At 37.8% G+C, this 24,589-nt stretch overlaps 1 protein-coding gene across 3 annotated transcripts in view; it reads right to left on the bottom strand.

The window, feature by feature from the left end:
* Window positions 1–24,589, bottom strand: part of Kynu (kynureninase) — a 136,379-nt gene that overhangs the window by 62,085 nt on the left and 49,705 nt on the right. For all 3 annotated transcript variants that reach the window (XM_021656130.2, XM_060390095.1, XM_021656133.2), the window contains exons 6-8: window positions 23,339–23,410; window positions 21,613–21,687; window positions 19,688–19,834 (exon numbers count right to left, since the gene is read on the bottom strand). In XM_021656130.2, the coding sequence (XP_021511805.1) occupies window positions 19,688–19,834; window positions 21,613–21,687; window positions 23,339–23,410 (294 nt within the window). The remainder of the gene's footprint in view (window positions 1–19,687; window positions 19,835–21,612; window positions 21,688–23,338; window positions 23,411–24,589) is intronic.

The raw sequence follows: 24,589 nt of genomic DNA, 5'->3' as shown, positions 1-24,589 counted from the left end.
GGGGAGGGGGAGGGGGAGGAAGAAGAAAAAGAAGAAGAAGAAGGAAGAAGATCTCAAAGTTTGCTTACTTTATACAATTTTAAAAATTCACAAATTTTTAACACAATTTTACTCAAATTTACCACAGATGGTTATTGCATAAGCATTTTGACATAACTGCATGAAATATAGTAGTGTTCAGCTAATACAATACCTGACTTTCTAGCTGTCCTTGAGTAAGTCTAGCCACGTATTTCTCAAACAGTGCGAATTCTTCCAGTCCACCTATTTTCAGTGAACTTTCGAAACCACAGATTTGAACAACACCCTGTGTTCCCTCTGAAAAACTACAGTTAATGTTAGGAAGCGCAGTGTAGTCCTTCCTGCTGTGACTCTTGAGCCTTAAGCTGATCTTTTCCAGTTGTCCTGTCTCAGAGGCCCTTTTGCTCCATTCCTTTAGCTCATACTTTCTTCTCCTCCTCATTTTGCTCCTGCTATGATCTTAGAGGTTCTCAAAGTTTAAGAGTTGTAAGTTTCACCCTGAGATTCATATGTCACTGATACTTGGAGGTGGTGTCTTTGAGTTAATACTAACTCGAGTCACAGTGTGCCACCAGGTGGCATTACTGAGTACGAATAAGGAAAGCAAAGGACCCCACAGTTTTGTCCTTGCTCTGCTTCCCAAGTGGGGTCCTCTGCCAGGATACGACAACTGCAGAAAGGCGGTTCCAAAGAACCCCAGAATTTGCTTTTGCACTTCTCAAACTTTAGAACCATGAGTTAAGTAAAACAACATTCCTTTAATAAATTATCCAACCTATACTACAGGAAACAGAGGGCCTGGATAGTTCAGATTATGTTCACAACATAACTTCTAAGGACAGGCTCTCTTCCCAATATTTTCTCCATATTTGTATATTCTTTCCAATGTTAGTATTTTATACACTGATACAATACATAAAAATACTGTTAAATAGCTAAGCAAAAGAATAAACAAATAAAACCATACAATAGATAGATAGATAGATAGATGCCAATAGATAGTGTCTCATCTGATGTCAGATTTTTTTTATTTCATTGTTCTTATTCACACTCATAAATTTAACATTGCAATTCAGCTAAATATGAGACCCAAAAACTGTTTTTCTAGATGCGGTAGTTTTATTATATGCTATTTTATCTGAGGACATCTTTTAAAATGGAGTAATTTAGGTAAAAATAGCAGTCCAAAATGTTCTAAATTACTGTAAAGTAAATAAGAAATACTACATGAGTATTTTCATTTTTAAAAACCTTCTTTAACAGAGCACTAAAATTTTTTCTGATCATTGGAGTTGAATGCAGCACAGGGTTAATGTTTACATCTCCAGGAGGAGGGAAACCACTGTCTCTCCAGAAGTTACTAAATGAAATATAGATAACTGAACGGGGCTTAAGAATACGCTAAGGTTTGGTAATTTTGGAATTTCTACAATATGCTGACTTTTTACTATTCCTTGGTTTTCTACTTTACTCAAGAAAGCCCTATGAATTATGCAGAACATGATAGAAGACAGGTGTTTACCTCAATACTTGGGGCTAGTATTCACCAGGTGTGTGCTGTATGCTCATAAGGATTGTCAAAATCACAAATGAGGTGGGATTCCAACTTTGAGAGGTGGCCTTCTGATCCCTGTGGTCACACATAAGGGTGACTCTATCCACTGCTAAAACCCACCTCTGAATGTTCACTGGCTGCTGGCCCAGACTCCATTGAAGAGGGAAGTCTAGCTCCATTGCCACGAAGACTGTATTAGGCGTGTTCTAAGTGTCCTTAGTTAGGCTAATTGTGGGCTTGACTTCTTATGAGACAGCTTCCAGAACAATAAAGTCTTTGAGAATTCTGAGCACATTCTTAGCTTGCCTCAAAAAATCCAGATAATACTGTACACTTAATTAGTACAATATTCTTGTAAGAAGAAAAATGTGTGATGGAAAAATTTGTTTTAAGATGTGTAAGAAAGTTTCTGTGTATATGCCTATGTGTGTCTGTAAACATACTGCTTAACTTTATAAAGAAATATAGACATATGGCATATTAGCAATAACAGGTTGGCAAGGTAACTCTGATGTCAGGTTTTTTATGAGGTTCACAATTAAAGATCTGCTGAATTGCTAGAGAGATAGGAATGGAGTAGAGGATGGAAGCCCCTATGTTTCTTGTCATAGTATTAGAACATTTAATTCCAAAATTCACTTCCTTGTTAAGAGTTACAGTCATTCACAGATATCAATTTAAAAACAAATCAAGACCTGGCTGGGTGTGGTTTAATCCAGGTGCTCAGGACACTCTGTACACTGGAAGCCAGCCTGTACCCATTGAGTTTCTGGTCAGCCAGTATTACATAGTGAAAATCTGTCTCAAAAATGAATAGATAGATACAGATAAATGATAGACAGACATACAGATAAAATAAAAGCAAGCAAGTAGTTCTATCAGAGGGGCTCCTGTTGCCCCCCCATCCTTTTCTAGTGTCTTGGCCTGGAAAATCACGGTCTTTCCTTTCATCCATACCAACTTTACCAAGCCTGTCATACATCTTCACTCTTTTTTGTTTTCATTTTCTTTCAGCTCTCTGGTTATGAGCACAAATTTGTACCAGTTTCTATGTTAAGCCTGTTTTTTCTTACCAAAGGTCAGTAATTCTGTGGGTCATAATTCTTCCCAAACAGGACCTAGGGTAATCTACTCTATTGTAACAGAGGGTGTAAGGCCTTCAGCTACAGTAACAGCTCAATGGGAACCGGAGCTTTTCAGCATTTCAGAAGTGAAAATGAGTATAAGGGATGTGACATAGTGTTTCTCATGCAACTACAGAAACACTTTTTATAAGTCAAGTTGCATTGCAAAATAACTCACGTGCAAGTTCTCTGTACACAGATCTTTGCTAGTCAAGGTTGTATTAGACCTTAGGCTCTTGTAAGTAATACAGAAGATGAAAACTACAAATAATGTGCATTATAGGAAATAAATCCCCAAATCTTTTATCCCAGAAGAGAGCTGCCTGATGATGAATTCTAAATGCTCACATTGAAGGTCAGTAGCAAACTGAAACAGAATGAAGGAAGCTGGGATTATATCCCAAATAGTTACTCTGAGATTGAAGCCTGATGATTTAAAAAGAAATATTTTAATACGTAAGTGCATAGTTACTGGATAACACTCACTCTACCCACTAAATTGATTCCACAGTTCCCTTTGTCCCAGATGTATCGATTGATGGCACTTAAGCAATGTATTTGCAGAGGAGACAACAGTTCCTGATAAAGTGAACATTGCTCTGTGACTTGCCTGTCCCAGAGAGCTTAATTTTAAAGATAAATCCAGTAAGAAATGTTTTGAATTTGAGAGAGAAAGACGGTTGGTCATGAAAAAGGAATATACAAAACTCAAAGAACTTATTGTAGTAGAAACAAATGCATCTGCCAGTGTGACGACACATGATTACAATGCCAGCGCTTGATGGAGTGAAATGGTATGGGTGGAATCATGGTGAGAAGGAGGTGGGCACCAGTCCACCAAGTGTTTGCTATTTGCTGAAATCCCTAGAAAACCAAAGTCTTGGTTGATTTCCTGAGATGCATTTGTTCTTTTCCTTGTCAGTACTCAATAGCCAAATGCTTCTTTGTCTCTACACCCTGTGTAAATGAGTTTTTCAAGGAGAGTAGAGTTTCCCCAATTGACCAAGTTTCTGAAGAGTGCTGTGTACCCCAGATCCAAGAGAAGTGTCGGGAGACTTCCTGCTGCAAATTTGTCCAGGGGTCTATAGTTCTCATCCAGTCCTGTAAAGGCTTGCCCCTCCCCCCCCCTTTTTAAGGTACTCTTTCAGGCACAACATAAAGCACTAAAGAAATGCAGGTAACAGGATGTAGAGGCCATCATCCAGAGCTGTTGCTAGTGAAGTGGCTACAAGACAGACCCACCAGGAGGGGTGGAGGAACCAGAGGAACCATGCTCTAAGGCCTTTCTACATGAGTCAGAGATTGTGTTTCTGAGGTTCTGAGAAGTAATTTCTGAATGCTGGCATTGATCAGATCCTTAACTGGAATAATCTCTATTTCCTATCTTTGACAGCGGGGAATAACCACAACTCAAGGAAAGAGATGGTAAGAAATGATAATTACTTATTGTTACCTTGCCTTTCATAAATGCTGAAACGTTTTTGCCAGGGCAGGATTAATTTCAATGACTAAAAAGAGATAGCCCAGTGGAAAGAGATGGTCCATGCCAGACACTGAAAACATAGCTTTGGTAATCTCTGTAAGTAGACTCCAACACCAGTCTTCATTATGTGCTTCAGTGGGCAGGGCAAGTGGCTTTGCAGAATCAATTCTCTCATCTGAGCCACGAGGAAAGGTCACTAATGTGTTTTCTGGGAAATCTGAAGCACTGTACGAGGCAGCAAGCACCTGAACCGTAGCATGCTACCGGAAGTAGCTGCTGTTACCCTATTCCCACTTACAGGATGCATAATTTCCCACAGATAGTCATCTTTTCAGTCTTATTGTTAAACAGCAAATGCTGAGTCTGGACTATCTCAGTGATAGAGCTTTTAGGAGGCATGAGCCCCTGGATTCAGTTCCCAGCATACTATGAACCTGGCAAATCTGGATATGAAAATGAATGGAAAGAGAAAATGGGCACCTTTCTAGAGATAGTTAATGAAATTTACTGTGTCTATTTTGAAGGAATAAAGCAAATAAATGCTGCTTGGAGAGTATGACTAACAGACTGGGGAGACTGGAAAAACAGATTAGTTCAGAGGATCTGAGGCATGCCATAATATTCTGGTGGAAACTTCTGTCTCACAGTTTTTATCACTTATGCTTTCTAATTAATGATCTCCCCAGCATTCTTCAGTGCTGGGCATAGAATCTTAGAACATGTGCATTCAAGACTAGAACTTTACCACTAGCTGCATTTCTGTTGAGCTCCCTTTAAAATTTAATCTCATAATTACATAACCAGGAAAGTAGACTCAGTAGCACCATCTTCTTGCACAATCTTAGGCCTGTCTGACAAAGGTACTAAAAAAATAAAAAATAAAAAAAAACAGCTTGATTGATTTCTTTCAGATATCTTAAGTGAGAAAATCACTGAAGGTAATTTTCATGCTTAATTTAGTTCATTTAATTTTTAATGACCTCATGGAGTGCCCATTTTTGAAAAGGATCACAAAATTAACAAAAGCATCCAGATTTTTAGGGTAACTAGCTAGAATAAGCAGTTCTCCAGGAAATGATTATATTCAAATTCTATTATTTTGGCAATACTGTGATCCATTACCTTTCCTGATCATTACTTTTACATTCTAATTCACAGACATACCACATATTCTAAAATAAATCATTCTGTGCAAAGCGCAGTCTGCAGCCTGTGAGGTTTGGGGAGTCAGTCGTTGATACTCTACTGATGTAAGCTCCTAAGCTTGGGAGTTAAAAATGGGTATAGAAATAAGTGCAAGGCAGATCAAAAGGAAACCGGTGATATGCTTCCCATCCTGCTCTGGAAACACAGAGAAGATAACATCATCCTGACAGAGGTGTAAAACTTTTCTTGATGATGGGCAAGAATTTCATATGCAGGATCCCTAAGGCAACAGTTCTTAACCTTTAATACAGTTCCTTATGTTGTGGTGACCCCAACCAAAAAGTGGTTTTCATTGCTACTTCATGACTGTATTTTTGCTACTGTTACGAATTGTAATGTAAATATCTGTGTTTTACGATGGTCTTAGGCGACCTCTGTGAGAGTGTTGTTCAATTGTCAAAGGGGTCAAGACCAACAGATTAAGAACATCTGCCTTAAAGTTAGGCAAGTAACATAAGAGCTGGGCTGGGGAGAAATATTTCACTTTCCCCTTGAATGCCCTAGAGTAAGCATGAATAGAAACATCAGCGGTGACTCGGCTTCAGCACCAAGGACAGCACAGAACCAAGGCTTGATAGTGGGGAGCTCTAAGGCACAGATGATGATGCCTTGTAATTGTTAGTATGTAATTAACATTCTAAAATGCATGTTTACTAATAGAATGAAGGCAACAAGGAAAATCTCTGGAGCAGGCTTTTCCCTGTTGAGCAGGTAGGGGAATGAAAACAAAGGACATTCACCTATAAAGATTCTGTCACAAGCCCAGTAAGGAGGCACATTCATGTAATCCCAGCACTCAGCGAGGCAGAAGCAGAAGGATCTCTGTGAGTTTCAGGTCAGCCTGGTTTACAAAACAAGTCCAGGACAGCCAGGGCTACACAGAGAAACCCTGACTCAATAAACAAAAACAAAACAACAAACATTCTGTTACAGGCAGAAAAAAAAAAAAACTTTAAAATTTTCCTTTACACAGTAATGGCAACTCTATCTGTACACAACCCCAGCTTGATGTAAAATCAAGAAACATTCTCTCAGAAGATAATTTTGGATGATTTCTGTTCCAATCTTTAGTTATAAAATCCCAAAACCAACTTTTCTTATTCTGTTTTTTAAAATTATACACTACATATGATGATATTGTATTAAAATCTATACATTAACCCTTTAAGAGACTTCTCTTAAGTTTGTTCTACCTTAGCCAAATTTTTAAGCTACCCATGGTGATGCATGCTTGCATTCCCAGGACTCCTGAAGAGGCTGGAGGGCAACAGGCTTGAGGTCAGATAGCTGCATATCAAGACGCTGTCAGGTCCTGAAGAAATGGTTCAGTTCTTAAGGGCACTTGCTGCTCTTGGAGAGAACATGAGTTCCATTTCCAGCACCCAAAGGGGAATGGGGGCCAAACGTCTGGAATTCCAGTTCCAGAAGATCCAAAGCCTGCCACTGACCTGTGTGTGTGCTAAGCACACATGTGGTATACAAGTTTACATGCAGAAAAAAAGCTTGCACACATAAAATTAAAAAGTGGGTTCCATATTCATAGGAACAGGGACTGTCTCTGACACGAACTGATTGGCCTGCTCTTTGATTACCTCCCCGTGAAGGGAGAGCAGCCTTACCAGGCCACAGAGGAAGACATTGCAGCCACTCCTAATGAGATTTAATTGACTAGGATCAGAAGGAAGGAAAAGAAGACCTTCCTTATCAATGGACTTGGGGAGGGGCATGCATGGAGAAGAGGGAGGAAGAGAGGGGTTGGGGGGAAGGAGGGAGGGAACTGGAGGGGGGATACACAGTAAATAAAATGTAATTAAAAATAAATAAAAAATGCAGAAGAAAAATATTAAATCTAAAAAAAACACACAGGAAACCAAAAGATAAAAGAGATTTGTTATAGATAAGTTAATGTTTTCTTTTCTTGGTCACCACCTCCCTTTAGGTAAACTATATGTGGATAAATTGAACTATCCGTAACTCAACTAACTTTGAAGGTAACAATACTAAACTTGTCTATATTAACAACTCACCTGAAAGAAAAAAAAATTGGAAAGAGAAAATGTCATGTGTGACTTCTGAATTCCCCAGTCTTTAGTAGTGAATAATTTAGAATGGATGTATACATGAGTATGTACAGTTTAGGTTGGATTAAATTTTTTTTGTCATAAAAAAGACAAGTCTTTTCTTGATTAGTAAAGAGGTAAGAAAAATGGAACATTCGAGGAACAACTGAGCCTTTGACAACTAATTATATAATTTGCATCATCTGAAAAGAAAACAAAAGCAAAAAATAAAAACAAAAAATCCTCTCTAACATCTCCCTTAGGTGGTTCTGGAATTAGCAGGTAAATGAGGTTTGATATCAGAAAATTAGCTTTCCCTCGTGCCTTTGATAAGAATGGCTGCGATATCACAAATCCTGATTGACAACTAGGAGGCTTGCTTTTCCCAGATCTATAATCCTAAAACAACATCTGGAGTCTAGAATACTCTTCCGCTGGGAATTAATTATTTTTATCTTATATAGTCTACTTAATCAAGTCTTAAATAAAACACCTGATAAAGATTGCTTAGAAATAGCTCTATAATTTTAGATCCCTGGGCACTGATCCTTCCCAATTTATTTTGACTTAGTAATTTCTGGATCTCAAATGGAAGGAGGATTTAAGAATATGGATAATTTTCTGAGTGTAGCACACCAATCTTCTACCATTCCAAAGACCAGAGTTTATTGGACACTCAGTTTAAATCTTACTTTTCTCCTTATTAAAAAAGACCGGTTCTTCTAGCAATCATTTCATATGCATCTGCAGCACTTTTTATTATCTTAAGCATGCATGTAAATGTCTACACGTGTGTATACACACATACACACATTTTCAATTTGCTTTTCCTTGGATTCCCTTGTTAGATTCAAGTATAGACTATACTTCAGGAATTCAATGTAAAAACAATCTCTAATGACTATTTAAAACCCATTTTTATTATAACAAAGGAAATAAAGATAAGAATGGTTTCTCAACAGATCAAAAATGCTCTAAAGTGCATTGCAATGATAGTCTTTATATTTTTGCAAAGATAATGATGTACTATTTTTGCCCACTTTCATTTCATTCCGGTCCATTTTCTCCCTTGCAGGTAAGATTTCAAAATTCAAAATAAGGCTGCCTTCTTAAACACCTAAAGACTTGCAATGGCTTCCATGGGTCTTCATCAAGTTTGCATGCCCTGAAAAGGTTGCCTCTGACTCTGCATCCCTCACAGACTGTCTTACTCTTTCTTTTCTGAAGTTCTAATATTAAATTATACTGAAATGTTGCTTTCTTGCAATCCTATTAATACTTTAAACTTCTGAGAATAGTTTTTAATATATATCCAGCCCTGACAGAAAAGGCCTTAGCTAGGTAATATCTACTCATCTTGCCAGAACTGGCTTAATCTCATCTTCTCCAAGGTTATCCTGCCAAAATACACTGTATTAGATGTTTCTTATTTGGGTTTTATTATTACAAAGCCCTATTAAAATATTTACTGATGAGTGAAAGACATAAATACATTCCACTTTACCATAGAGAGTACCATGACAAAAATTATTTTTATGTGCTAATGATAAGATCCTCTCAAGTGAACTAAAACTTTCAGTTTCTAGTAAAGATGGATTAATAATAAAATCATAATGTTAGATATTTGTGTAACAGGTTAATCTTTTACAGAGGAATTCTATAATTCAATGCATCATCAGGCAGGTGGGCATATGTTGGCTTGAGGCAGTACAATCATTAATGTAAGGCCAGACTGGGATACAAAAAATATTCACACACATCCTGCCAAACACACACACACACACACACACACACACACACACACACACATATTTAACTCAACATCAGTGAAAAATATAAGAACCTTACTTGCCTTGGATTTGCTACATAACCAACAACTACAACCTGAACTAATACATAGGTGTAATTTCAAATTATGTGCCCTTCCATCTGCTTACTCAAGATGAATGCATATATGTTTACACATGTGTTATGATAAACATTTGCTGAAAACAGAAAACAAAGGTGTAATGCATCCTTATTCAATGAATATCCATCATCAATCTGGTAAGCTAACCAAGATAAAAATATTGCTTTATAAACAACTGTATTTGTTATTTTGATCAGTTGAGGTTAGTAGGAATCAGTGACTAATCCTTTCTACAACTCTGATAAAGATTTGTTAAAAGCATCAAATTTCCCCCCTCGTGTGATGCTTTTTGTGCTCTTCAATGAAAGAGAGAGCTTAAGTCCTTAGTTTGGACAGACACATTCAGATTAACAGACACAAACACAAACACAGACATAGGGACAAGATCACAAGACTGCCTTCAGACAGGCACAGATTCATACTCATACGGTGTGGAAGACACCAGGAAAGCAAATTGAGAATTCAAATCTGGGATCTCTCCTTGGTTAAATGACAAAAGGAGAAATGCTTGAATTGTTTTTCCTTAATGTGACACCAATGCATTATTGGAAGCTTGGCTTATTATTAATGCATTCAAACTGACAGAAAGTCTTGATGCTCCACATAAGCATTATTGGTGTTATACTATCACAGTTCTTGGGAGTTGACTCTGAGCATTAGAGCCAAGGCTTCTGTTGAAAGCCTAGTCAATTATTTATTTGTGTCCTCACGGGAGGTAAAACTTTTAAAAGAAAATTTTGGATTTATTGTGAAGATAAAAGAATAGTTCTGGTGACTGTTCTGGATGCTGCTTTGGTATCACCGACTTTTTACTAATTGATTTTACCAATTAAATGGGTTTTTTTTGGGGGGGGTCTGCATTTTTCCTTATCACTCAGTATTCAGAATTAAATGTGTGTGTGAGACAGCAGAAGAGAAAGATGATAGATGAGATAGATAGATAGATAGATAGATAGATAGATAGATAGATAGATAGAAAATGAGAGAGAGAGAGAGAGAGATACAGTAAGAGGTCTGGTGTTCTACTCTATCACCTCCACCTTATTTTTAAGAGACAGTGTTGCTCTCTGAATCTGGGCTTGTCATTTTTTTTTCTTCCGGCTAGAATGGATGGACAGCAAGCCCCAGAAATCCTTCTGTCTCTTCCTCCTACAGTGACTGGGTGATAGGAGCACCTGTGGCTACGCCCAGCTTTTTATATTGGTACTGCTCCTTGAACTCTGATTCTCAGCTTACTCGGCTCCTGTTACCCCGGTCCCCTTTGGCCTTCATGCCCTCCTTCCCATGTCTCTTTCTCTGTATAGGTTTGAAGAAGTAGGGTCTTCTTTTTTTGCCCACAATGGCCCAAAGTTTCTGGACTTAAATGATTCTTCTGCTTCAGCTTCTCAAATAGTAGCTAGCACTACAGGTATGTACTACTGTGCATGGCTGAGAATTAATTCAACTTTATAAACCCTGATTGGACTATAATTGCTATAAATGTTTATTCATAATTGAAAGGGATTATGGTTGGGCCTGACTCTGAATTCACACAAAAATAAAAACTCTTCCATAATAAAGAGGTTGTTTTCAGAACTCTTTTCTTTTAATACACCATCTGCGTTTTAGTTTTAGTAGGGTACAAGAAATCAAATAACAATGCAGCCAGTCCTGATGAGACCTGAAAGGCTAGAGTCAGATGGAGGGGGAGGAAGACCTCCCCTATCACTGGACTTAGAGAAGGGCTTGGAAAGAGATGAGGGAGGGACGGTGGGATTGGGAAGGAATAAGGGAGGGGGCTACAGCTGGGATAAAAAGTGAATAAATTGCAATTAATTAAAAAATAAAATTAAAAAATACTAATTATAGACACACATGATGTAAAAATTCCTAATTATGCCATTATTTGAGAATTTAATGTTTTGTTTTTATGTTTTAAGCCGGTAAAGGACAGTTGAGATGTGATGTTTAGAAGAGTCATTCAGCAATTATATGTCGAAATTGTTAAAAGCTTATCCCTTTCGAAGCCAAGGAAAGTAAAAGTATGATGTATTTAATCTGAAAAAAAAAAAAGAAAGAAATCAAATATATGAGCACCCACACATGTATTCTACTGTAATGGGTAAAAGAGATGAGAGAATAAAGCAACTCATTTGTTCATCTACCTCTTCAGTGGGTAATGATTTGGCATTCACTCTCTGCCAGGAACCGTGTGTTACATGGCGTAAGCATGAGCAGACTGCACTGAAATTTGTGAGAATCAAGTTATTAAATAGTACATTAAATTGTCATTTAACTCTTGAAGCTTTAGCCTAGTCTCTTCCACGCTTAACAAGCTGCCCATGTTATCCTGCTTTCATGTACATTCTTATGTAGAAATACTCACTTACCAGTTAAAAATCCTCTTTCCTGAACTGTCATGTGCTACATCTAGGTTATCTCCATGCATAGTCCTTGGTTGGAGTATGAGTCTCTGGGAAGTTCGTTCAAATTTTCTCGTTCTGTTGCTCTCCTTGTGTGGTTCCTGTCCTCTCCAGCTCTTACTATTTCCCAGTGTCCAAGTGGGTTACATACTAATGGGAAGAGGGACTGCCTCTGACATAATCTGATTGGTCTGCTCTTTGATCACCTCCCCCTGAGGGGGGAGCAGCCTTACCAGGCCACAGAAGAAGACAATGCAGCCACTCCTGATGTGATCTGATAGACTAAGATCAGAAGGAAGGAAAAGAGGACCTCCCCTATCAGTGGACTTGGGGAGGGACATGCATGAAGAAGAGGGAGGGAGGTTGAGATCGGGAGGGGAGAAGGGAGGGGTTTATGGGGAGATACAAAGTGAATAAAGTGTAATTAATAATAATAATAATAATAATAATAATAATAATAATAATAAAGTCAATTTGAGACATAAAAAAAATCCTCTTTCCTCATTTATCTGAAAGTCTCATTTGTCCACTATTTCTTTTTCTAATGAAGATGTATGTGGCAATCTACATTTACTCTTTTGCATGTTTAATATTTATAAACATTGGTTGAGAATGTACCATATGCTAAGGATTAAACATTTTTAAGATTTCATTTGTGAAATACTAAAGCTTATGAGGTAAACATTCCTATCACCTTAATTTGCTGAGTAGAAAGTATGTTACACGAATAAGTGAATTCCATCAGTTAAATTATGCTAAAATACAATTTTTATAATTTGAAACTATATAACATACTCTAACACTATATGATATATTTTATCAGTTACTTATCATTACATTAACAAACATATAATTAATACACTATGGTACAATATGTAAGCATATGATTAATAAACCATTTATTTTTATATTTAATATTGAGAGCATTGTACAGTGGTAAGTGTAAGTGCACATACCATGGCACACATGTAGCGGTCAGAAAGCGAACATTTATGTGAGTCCTGGGAATCAAGTTCAGGTCCTTGGTCTTGCTCAAGCTGCTTTTGCCCTCTTGCCAGTCTTCATTTCTAAACTTGTTAGTGCACGTTCTCTACATCTCAAAAGCAATGTCCTACCTCTTGAGCATGTGAGGCCCCAAGTCTAGGGCAGCAAAGCTAATGTCCCTTCCCAGACACAGCTCAACTTCATTTCCCAGAAAATACACAGACTTTTAGTCAGTATCCTACGTGTGGAAGTGATCTCTCCACTTGAAGGTAAAGCAGTTGAGAAATTGTTGTGCTGTTTACACCTTTGAGTCCACTCCTTTGGCTGGACACACCAAAGCCTTAGGATATGAAATTCAACACGTTCAATCCTGAATCATGGGACCCTAATCTCTGCTTGGACAGAAGATAAAATACTGGGTATTGTGCAGGAGTTTGTGATTCTGGTTTTAATGAATAAGAGCTGGTCTGCCTAATTAACATATGAAGAGTTGTGCATACAAAATAATTCTCAGTGAACTTTTACCCATTAAGTTTTGTTCACGTGATTGCTTGTCAGTCTGGTTTTGAGAGGGCTGCCTCCCTAGCCACTTGTGCTAACCTGCAACTTTCAATTCTCCTGCCTCAGCCTCCACAATCCTGGAATTAAATGCATGTACTACATATTTCTTCTCATAATCTAAACTAATAAACTATAATTTGTGAGAACATGTATTTCTCTTATAAGTTTCTTATGAACTGTTGTCAGTGCTTGTGAAATGCGATGAAGGAAGGAGGAAAGAAGGAAGGAAAGAAAGGGGTTAATGGATCAGAAACAAAGGCAAGGATTAGAAAGCATTGGGTCATCTCCAGATGAAACTAGGAAATACTATGAGTGATTAATTTTACACCCACTCGGTGGCACTTTCTTCATAGTCTTTACTATAGGGCTGTAAAAGCAAACCCTTTACCCACACCCGTTTTGGCTGTCCCTTCAGAGGTACTGAGTCAGGAATAGGAGAATCTGCCGGGCCTTTCTAAAAATGATTTAGCACATCACAGAAAGTGGACACGTGAGACAGATAAACCTATCCTACCGTCCATTCCCGCTTCTTGGTGCCTTGAGTAGACGGGGATTTGGAACAACCATGTTGTGACTGCGATGTGGAAAGTCAGAGAACTCCATGTCTGTCATTCAGACATGCTTCTTCATCCAGCTCAGCAGCCTCAGGCCACTACTGGTCTACGGTTAGCAAAAGAAAGTGTTGTGTTTGGGCTTGTTCTTCATTGGTCTTCTGTTCATCATACCTGCAAACTTTTACATTTGGTCAAGGAATACTTAAGAAATGGCAGACAGTGAGAGAGTAGAATGTAGAAGTGTTTAGTTAAAATTTTAGTATGACCGGAAGGCTCAGCATGGCGTCACATGACTAAAGTTCAGTACTCAGGAGGAAGAGGTGTGAATCCTTGGGCTTCTCAAGCACCAGGAAGGAAGGAAGGAAGGAAGGAAGGAAGGAAGGAAGGAAGGAAGGAAGGAAGGAAGGAAGGAAGGAAGGAAGGAAAAAAGAATGAAAGAAAAAACTTTGATTAATACAGAAATCTAGAGCTGAACCCGAAGTCTTGCAGGATGGTGAAGCACAAGGTGATCTTGAGATACACACTGGATGTTAAAGTGTTGTGGACAGATTAGCATTACCTATTGATTTTTCATTGTGGCACCAGCCAGAGCTTTCAATTGGCAGCAACGGCTGAGTTGAGCCACAGTGTTAGAATCGCTGGAAATGGTAGAGGTTAAGGGGATCCATCTGTGTGTTGTTAGTACAGAAAATACGTGTTAGTAGAAACAGGCAGCAGACTAAGAAAATCAGAGATTATCATGGAAATTAGAGTTTCAGAAAGATAGGTTGTTCAGTAATATGAAGTCATGTGTTGTTAGTACAGAAAATACGTGTTAGTAGAAACAGGCAGCAGACTAAGAAAATCAGAGATTATCATGGAAATTAGAGTTTCAGAAAGATAGGTTGTTCAGTAATATGAAGTCATGTGTTGTTAGTACAGAAAATACGTGTTAGTAGAAACAGGCAGCAGACTAAGAAAATCAGAGATTATCATGGAAATTAGAGTTTCAGAAAGATAGGTTGTTCAGTAATATGAAGTCATGTAGCTCCAAGAACAGATGAAAATATACCTTCAAAATGATGTCTTCTGAGACTTCATGGCCTTCCCTGTGATATCTTATTTACTCTGTATCATTTTCCTCAACCTTGCCACCCAATTCTCGGCCCTTCCCCTTGCTAAGAAAAGCACTTCTGCATCTTCCACTCATCAGACAAATCAAAGTTGTGATAACAGCTGTTCTTCTATGAATTTGATTTCCTCCTTGATATCAATGGAAAAGTTAATATTCTACTTTTTTTTCACAATTAATTTTACACCACCTACAACCCAATCAGACAACTGTTTACTAACATTAGTAAATCGGGGGAAAACTTTAGAAAGCCTTTTCACAAAAGAAGATACCCAAGGACTACAATATGTTTGTGAAAGATTATGAACTCTTCAGGACTTGGGGCACTGAATAACTGATACTAAAATTGGCAAGAGCACTTGTTGGGGCTCAGGGCAACAGATGCTCTCATGCATACTTCTCAGAGTGTACAACAAATTTATATAAGTCTGCAGAAAGTGGGTAGTGGTAATTATGACCCAGGAAGCCTATGCCTAAGAAACAGACTTACCAACAACATGATGGAGGCTTACCCTACGTAATTCATTATAACAGCCAAAGTAGCATGCATAGTAACAGACATCAAAGAGAGGGAAAAAGCCAAATATCTACTCTGACACAAATGAAAAAAAAAAAGTGCTGTATTTCATGTCTGTTCATGTTTTCCTAAAATGGAAATGTGAACAAGCAAGACCTCTGCTAAATATTGAATGGGTGAATTAGTCTTAAAATACGGCGATAAGCCACGCACAAGATGTCTATCTATTCGCGCACTTGGTACTTCTGTCAAGTGCCAAATTGGACAAAGTGGCTTATGTTGGTAAAGGTAGGAGAAGTTTGGAATGGAAGTTCTATTCTCCAAGTAAGTGTATCTTTGAAATTCATAAGCTGTTAAGTAGTATTAGCCGTGAGAGCATTAAGAATGGAGGCAATAGGTGGCAATTGAGGTGCAAATGTCTCTCCCGTATATATGGAATTAGTGTGCATATTTGTGTGTAGGTGTGTATATCTACACACTGTAGGATCAATTTGTTTACTGTTTCTTTTATACATACAACTGCAGGACTCATCAACTAGAGGACTCATCTCTGATAATGAATATTTCTCCTGCTCTCAGCAGTTTTTAGTTGTCTGTAGCCCTTTGTCTATAGTAGGGCCCCCTTGGGAGTTCTTCCAGTTCAGCACAGCTCTTCAAAAGAAGGCAAGTGATGATATGGTGACTCGCCCGAGGTGATACACACAACTCTTACACCCAAGGCTCAGGGAACACTGTGTATGAAAGGGCACATGATTGTAAGAGCCAGAGGACCAGGAAATCTGCTGCGAGAAAGTGTCTCCTAGAAATGACAGGAAGGTACATCCATAATACCTCAGCAATATAGCCATATTGCTAACAAGACATGGAGAATTACGCACCATATTTAAATTAATTACTAGATACATCATAACCCATTAAGCCAGTTGTTTATGATTTGTGGTGTTGTTGGCATATGTGCAATTTTTTTAAAATACATTTTCAATTTTGTGTATCCACCCACTTCCCTACCACGTGACTTTGAAAGTTTTACCTCAGGATTTTGAAGTCTTTACTTCATAATCTACACATTGATACTTGTTGCTCTGTGCATGGTCCCTTCCAGCTGCTCTCATGCCTAATTTCTGGAAAGTTCTCTCTCTTTTGCCTCACTTATTCAGCCCTAATAGTGATAGTTTTAAGTCCCCCTCCGCCTTAGAACTGTCAATTTCCTTCTTGATTGACACCTTTAATTTTCTCCCTGTCTCTTTTTTCAGCTTTATATTCACAGGTCACCCAGGAGAGTTATGTAAGTCTAATTTTAAATTAGCTTAATTTTTCAACTCCATTTGAGAATGAGAGTAATTGTACAGCAAGAGGGTAAACATTTGTTAAAATAAATTTGATAATGGGTAAATCTAAGTCAACCATATCCCCAGTTCATTCCCAGGGCATCATTCCATTTTGATTGAAACTGCTCATTTTTCCATTCATTTGTTTGACTGAACGTGCCATGAGAATTTGACTCTATAGACATGTTAAATGAATGACAGACGGTGGCACATTTAGAGACTGCTTTCACCAACTTAATCCCTTAACAAGAATTAAATATAATAGCTTGCGAGCACATTTATTTTTCAAGATTTTAAAAATTTTTATTTATATTTTGAGTGTTTTTAAGTATTTTGCTTGCATATATGTATATGTATTCTGTTTATACCTGGTGCCTCAGAGGCTAAAAGAGGGCATTGCATCTCTGCAACAGGAGTTACAGATGGCTGTTAGCGGCCATGTGGATGCTGGGAACCAAGCTTGGGTCCTCTGCAGTATCAGTAAGTGCTCTTAAATGAGAAGCAATCTCTTTATATAAACCTTATTTTAATTTTTAATGGTAAATAAAGTCCATTCCTGAGACATTTCCCATAATTTCATATTCACTGAGTAGAGTAGAGGCAGGGAGGTTCGCTGCTTAACAGCAGAAGGTGGGGCAGCCATGTCATTCTTTACTCTGAGTGCATGAGGGAGATGCTGTTATTATGAACTAGCGCTTTTGAAACTGAAGCTCAGGGAAGCCAAGTCACTTGCTGGGGACACACACTCACCCAGCCAGTGTGTGAACCCCAACTGTATGATGACAAGCTCATGATCATTCTTCTCCATCCTTTGTCTCATTCCTGTGAAGGTTAATGGGACATGCTTGCATAGTGAGGGAACATGGTTGCTGATTACTTGCACAACATTTTAAAACACAAGTTTTATTGGCCTCCCTTTATTTTGGTGCTTAAGATTTAATATCTAAATTAAGAAGACATTATCTTTATATCTTTCGGAATGCACCACTTTCACAGTTATCCATCAAACCAGCTGGAAGTCCTGGTTCGGAAATTCCTAGAGACCACTGAAGACGGTGTTAAATTTCTTTTCATTAGTTCCATTCATTAGCTTCAATAACTGCATATATTAGCTGGATCTCACATATATAGTAATCCTATAACTTATTAATGCTTAGAATAAAATTCAATTGTCACCCTTTTTAATACAAGGCTTGATTGCATAATCAAACAGAACTGCTACTTAGGATTTTAAATACAACGTACAACTATTGAATTTTTCTCCCAATTGATTTTTTTCTTATAGGCCAAAATCATTTTTTTAAAAAAAAATTTAAAGTACTTGCTCATATACAAAGAGACATGATATTCAGATAAAATTATTTAATTTTGAGTTAATAATATATGGGGAGACAAACATTCCTGCTCTAGGCAGTATTATAAAGTTAGAAGATAGAAATAAAATAAGTCTCTTGGGATGGCTTAGTTGATAAAGGTACTTTCTGCTCAGCCTGATGACCTGAGTTTCAATCCCCAGGACCCATATGGTAAGAGAGCTCCCCGAGCTGTCCTGTCTCCTGCACAAGCACCACAGCACACGTCTGCACACACACACACACACACACACACACACACACACATACTAAGAAAGGGAGCAGAGGAAGCCCAGGTGAGTTAAGTTCCAGGTGGATGTGTTTGATTGGCATAGTTGTAGCCATGTCAAGGACTCCATGCCCTCTGACCCATGGAGAAAATGGCAAAGCCTTCTGCCTAAGGTCAGGCTCAAAGGGAAATTGCAAAGCTCTCACCTCTACTCTGTGTACATATATTGACAGCTCCTGCAGAAATGTCCACCCTAGTTTTCTTCCCCACCACAGTCAATCCCAGATACTCACAGCCTTATGTCGGCAACCCTACGCAGCCCGCTTCTACAGAGATTAGCTAAGCCTGTCTCCTCAATCCAGCTTTTCACGGTAAACCCTGTCTCCTTTATCTGCATATAACCACCCACTGTCTTCCTTAATTTAGCTGTATGCAATAGCCCCCCCCCCCCCATGTTCAACTTCAAATATTAAACATGCTGAGTTGGGCGAGGGAATTCTGTTTCTCCAGACAAGAAACCAGACCACCCAGTCCCAGCTTTTCTGTCTCTGTGTCTGCATTTTCTTCATTACCTTGTTCCACAACCAGGTCTGCCCGTGAAGCTGAAGCTGTGCTGCATGGAGCAACATACAAATTTTCTTTTAAAATGTAATTTTTTTGTAATTTAAAAAAAAAATAAGTCAAATGGGAAGAACTAATTTTACTGATAACTCTCCATGAGCTACTAGAGTCTATATTTCCTACCTAGAAGTACCTAGCTTTAAGGGAGAGTTGGTTTACATTTAGAATGACAATGTACTGACTGAAGTGGGATTTTTAAAAGTCCTTGCATGTCCTGAAGACCCTCAATATCTTATAGCCCTTCTGCTGTCTGAGAGCTGTATCATATGTGAAAAACTTGCTTATTCTGGACTCTAGAAACCCACACAAAGATGGCATTATTAGGAATGAGGTTGCTTGAACTACACCAATCATAATAATAGTAATAATAATAATGCTTTAAAATTTAAGACTTGTCCAGGTGGTGGTAGCACACACCTTTAATTCTGGCGCATGGGAGGCAGAGGTGGGAGGATCTTTAAGATCAAGGCCAGCCTGGTCTACAGAGTGAGTTCTAGAACAGCCAGGGCTACACAGAGAAACCCTGTCTTCAAACAAAGAAACAAACAAAACTATGTTTTAGACTTTCTGAAGAAAAAAAAATTCCCAGCTCACATCAAGTAATGAAGGTGGAGTACTGTTGGGCAGAGTGCTGCCTGGGAAGGTGGTAAGTGGGGGAAGAGTGTTCTACCTTAGCTTGGCCAGCTTTTGTAATGGCAGGCATGTCGAAGAGCTGTCCAGTGTAAAAATGCACTCCACTGAACAGGATCACGGCAATGGAGTCTCCTTCCTCCTCAATTACTTCAAGTATGTCCTCCATCCTTAAGGTCTCTTCCCCCTAAGTCAAATTCAGGGAAAGTTACACAGTAACAAATGTGTCACTCCATTTCCACAAGAATCTTTCCTACATAAGGCAATGAGAGGTAATTGTGCTTCTCCATGCCAATGATCTTCCAAAATCTGGCAAAAGAGTAGCATGGGGATGCCTTCTGTTACTAAGAAATAAAAAATAAAATGGTAACATGGTTTCACTTAGCTGCCAGTCTGCACAGTCATACTTGGGCCCTTCTAATTCAGTTTTCAATTAACTTCACTATTTACAAACCTGTTAATAGTTTTCCCATGATCTTTATCCAAGAAAAAAAAAAATCAAGAAGTCCATGCAATACTCGACAGCAAAGATGTAGATGCATGTTGGACTTACCAAGTTATCCAATGAAAAATCACACTTCTTTTGCCCAAGTGATGTTTCAATTAGTTTAAAATTTAATCTTTTCCACAATAATGTGAAGATAAAGACAAACGTGAAGAAAGCAGACCAAACTAAAAAATCAGGAACAAAGTCTAACCTCCTCACCTCAACTAATGATTTATAATTGTCAATGAAGTGAGATACGGTCTTGGAATGGTAATGAGCTGTAAGGGATCCTTCAAACAGGAAGTGTCTGCTTAAGGAGAGCAGGTCTAACGTACATACCACTTCCCACACGTCTTCTCTTGTAAATACGACACAAATTGGGAGCCCAGACATGCAATTTCCTTAAAGTTAAGGAACGCTCCTTAAAATAATCCTATGCAATCCTTCTGTTTAAGTTTTGAAATTTCTTTCTATTAGACAAGTTTCATGTAAGAGGACTTGTATGGATGAGTAGGGCTATGTGTGTCTGTGTGTGTGCAGTGCCTATCAAAAAAGTGCTATTTACCAAATGGGAAACACATTGATATAGAAATCTGTTTCATTGGAAATATACTTTTTACACACATAAAAAAAGAACTTAGTAATTATAAGAAAAATTCTACTTAGGGAAATGGCAACTTAAACCTCTGTTAAAATTCTAATACAGTTTGACAACTACAATTTAAAAATCGGATTAATAAGTGTATTACAGAAACTAACACATAATTTATCTAAAGAATCACCATGAATCAAATAAGAAATAAAGGTTTATTTTATTTTATTTATTTATTTTATGATAAATATCTTTTATGTTGACTTGAAGCTTTCCAGTAATGCAAAAGACTATCTAGAGTGGACCCAAAGAATAAAATGCTGGTCATCTATAACAGTGAATCTTGGGAACTAACCACTTATATAGCACATATGAAAATAGATACCTCTTACAGATGTGAGAATCTTTTATCATTAATCCTTCATGTTGATTACAAAACACATTGGGATCCCAGACTCTCCAACTTATTGGCTTTAAATACAACAAAATATTTGAGACTTTACAAAAGAACATGAAAGACAGTCTCTATACAATTCCCTATTGATCACTAGTCTTTGAATTTAATGGGACCCATCAGCAACTACATTTGAATTAAAAGTGTTATACTCAATTTGTAATCTTCTTTTCACCTGCTCGACCACTATAGAAACCATTGCTATAAAAAGAAAAGTATCTTGCCAAATATCAAGCTTTTGAAAATAAAAATAAACATACTTCCTATTTATTCTCTATCTAAACAAAAGAATCTAACAATAACAAATGCACTGGTCTCTTATGCTTTCTTGAAAGTTACATCAAACCATGAAGATAAATTTTTGAAAAATGGAGAGAAATAAATGGATATTAAGTAGAAGTATAACGAACATTTGTTTTCTCAGATACCTACCTCTCTTGGCTCTATCATCCGCATACTTTTCTCAACATCAAGCCCATGAAATTGAATCTGTGACTCAATGGCATACTGAAAAAGAAAATGTATTCATTAGCTTAAGCCCAAAGCATAGCAGTGCATTAAAGAATCCCCTCTGAAAATAAATTAAAAAGTAACAATAAAGCCATCACGTTATAGTAAACCACACGTCAAAGGTAGAGTGAATCACTACTTCAGAGAGTTCCTTCTTAATGGGACTGAGCAGGAACTGGGGCACTTACTGAAGTACGGCACGTTAAAGGCAATCGAAAGTGCAGAGTAGCTTTGAGAACTCAGGGAAGCTTTGCAGTAAAACCCAAGCAGTGTGAGGCACGGCTGGGCCTTGTAAAATAACCAAAGAGAGGAGTCTGAAGTGCTGGGCTTGAGTTAGAATACAAAGCCAGATCAGCACAGGAGGAACCAGGAAGCAACGAGGACCACACTTAAAGCTCCATGGAGAAAATAAGATACACATTAGATTCAATAAGTAAGAGGATCCGGAACTGTCATCAAGATAGCAAGATTTTAATCTTTTTTTTTTTTAAGAAAAATAACCATTTGTTGGCCTAATAGAATTACATGCTTTAAAATTACAGTATGTGTGTGGGCTGGAGAGATGGCTCTGTGGTTAACAGCACTGTCTGCTCTTTGAAAGGACCTAGGTTCAATTTCCAGTGCCCACATGGCAGCTCACAACTGTCTGTAAGTCCAGTTCCGTGGATTCTGACACTTTCATACCAATGCATAGAAAATAAAGATACTTTAAAAATTACAATATGTGGCATAGAATAATAAAAAAGATATGTGTCAAGTTTCTTTAAAATGAAACGAGAAGGTTTTTACCTGTGTATGGATCAGGAAGAATCATTATCTGAGAGAAACACACACATAAATATCCTCCAATCTTCGCTGTGCTAAGGAGTTTATGTGTGTGTACATTTTCCTATGTGTGTTCTCACAAAGACATAGAAGCCATTGGTCAATGTCTAGGGTCCTTCCTGATCATTCTATGCCTCATTTTTGAGACAGAGCCTCTCACTGGCACTGGGACTTACTGCCAAAAGAGACAGGCTGTCCAGTAAGCCATAAGCATCCGCTTGTCCCTCTGTCTCCCATGCTGGGACTCCAGGTCCACAAAGCAACACTCAGCTTTCTTTGTGGGTGGCAGATATTACAACTTAGGTCCTTATGACTGTTCGTCAAGCTCTTTCCTAGCTTAGCCATCTCCCTGCATTGGCATTTTGTAATCTTTAGTATTTCCTCATAAAAAGCAATCAATAAGTATTGCTGGCATACTACGACAAAGAGGTGCAGATACAAGTTCATATGAGAATTTAATGTTGCTAAAGGGTTAAACAGTGGAGTTTGTATTGATTTGATTTCATAAAATAATACAGCAACAGGAATTAATAAAACATTTCTAACCACACTTGATTTAGGCAGCGATTTGCTCGGTATCTTTAAAAAGACTAATAAATCAATGTCCCCATTCAGTCCTTTTCTCCCTGAACACATGTTTTGCTTGAACAAAAGAAATAAATCTACTATGAAGAAAAAAATACTTAAATCAAAAGCACTTGACAGATCTTTCTTAGTCAGTTTACTTGGAAATGACTAGCAAATAAACCTTCAAGTCAGGGAAATGATATGTCCCTCTAGGAAGAGTAGAAAGAACATAAATATAATTTGAAGAAATCCTTACATGATCAGAAGGGAAGGCCTTGGCTTCTAGAAGAATTTTGTGCCGCTTTGGTGTAGGCTTAAAGAATGATAACTACAACGAAACAGAGTTATTGAGCAGCATTAATGCAGAATTTACTCATTTGCTCCTTTATGCCACACTTTCACTTTATAAGCGCTAACATTTTAAAGACGTTAATTAATTAAACATGCGAGATAACTGACAGGGGTACCTTTTCAATTAGCCTAGTTTCCAGTGAATTATGAAGAGGGTGAAGATATTGGCTCATTACATTTATCAATGGAAAACAAACTCAGAGGAAAATGTGAAGCAGATAAAAACAAATTCTAAAGCTTTACCTAAATGTTAATTGAAAATTTATCTTCTCAAGCATTTAAAGGTAATTTCTCTAGAGTGAGAGTGAAATAGCTTGTTCTATGCATGTCTTATTTACATATCTTACATTGCCAACTTGGTTCCCTTTATCACTTTTCCCTCATCTTGTAGTTTGCTTTATGGCATTTTGGTTTAGGTCCAGCTAAATGTGCATAAAACCCCTTGAGAGGCACCAGCCAGAAGTATGCTACTGGTTCACTGGCCGCTTCATTTCTCCATGCAGCCCCTGGACAATACACTTCGCACCTCTTCCAATACAGATGACAACACCTGTCAACAGGATGCTCATCATTGGCCAGGGTGCTAAATTAATTTTCTCATATTACCTTATTGGGTCCTGCACATCTATGAGGAAGACACTGCAGTCCTCACTGTTACAAAGGGTAATTCCAATTCTCAGAGACACTGAAAGGTTTGATCAACATTAAAGAGACAATAAGTAACTTAGTTGGGAGTCACAACTGAGGATGTTTGAGCTTTTAGACATGATTCAAAACATAACTCTTGTATGTTTTCATTAGACTATAATATTTACTTTGTCTTTTTTCCCCCTCTGTGCATGACTAAACTTCAAAGGTACTTTATCTGTGGTGTTTTACCATGCAGCTCTTTTGTCTTAATAACTATGATCAACCACATCTTTATAAGACTGAAATATATTTGACAGGGTTGAGTTCTGCTACCAAGGGTACATTTTAGCTTAATGACAGAAACAACCAACTTTTTTTGTCAACATAAGGAAAATGTCCTTTCTGAGAGGTTCAGTGCTCGCTTGTAAGTGTTCTTGCTGAGCAATTTTCTATATCAAGTACCATTACTGTTTTCTTTCTGCTCTGTTATAATAACTCATTACTCTAAAGGTCTTTGTAAGAGGCA

Source organism: Meriones unguiculatus, chromosome 8 (assembly GCF_030254825.1).
Source record: "Meriones unguiculatus strain TT.TT164.6M chromosome 8, Bangor_MerUng_6.1, whole genome shotgun sequence".
NCBI lineage: Eukaryota > Metazoa > Chordata > Mammalia > Rodentia > Muridae > Meriones > Meriones unguiculatus.
This window is presented reverse-complemented; position numbering and strand designations above follow the sequence as displayed.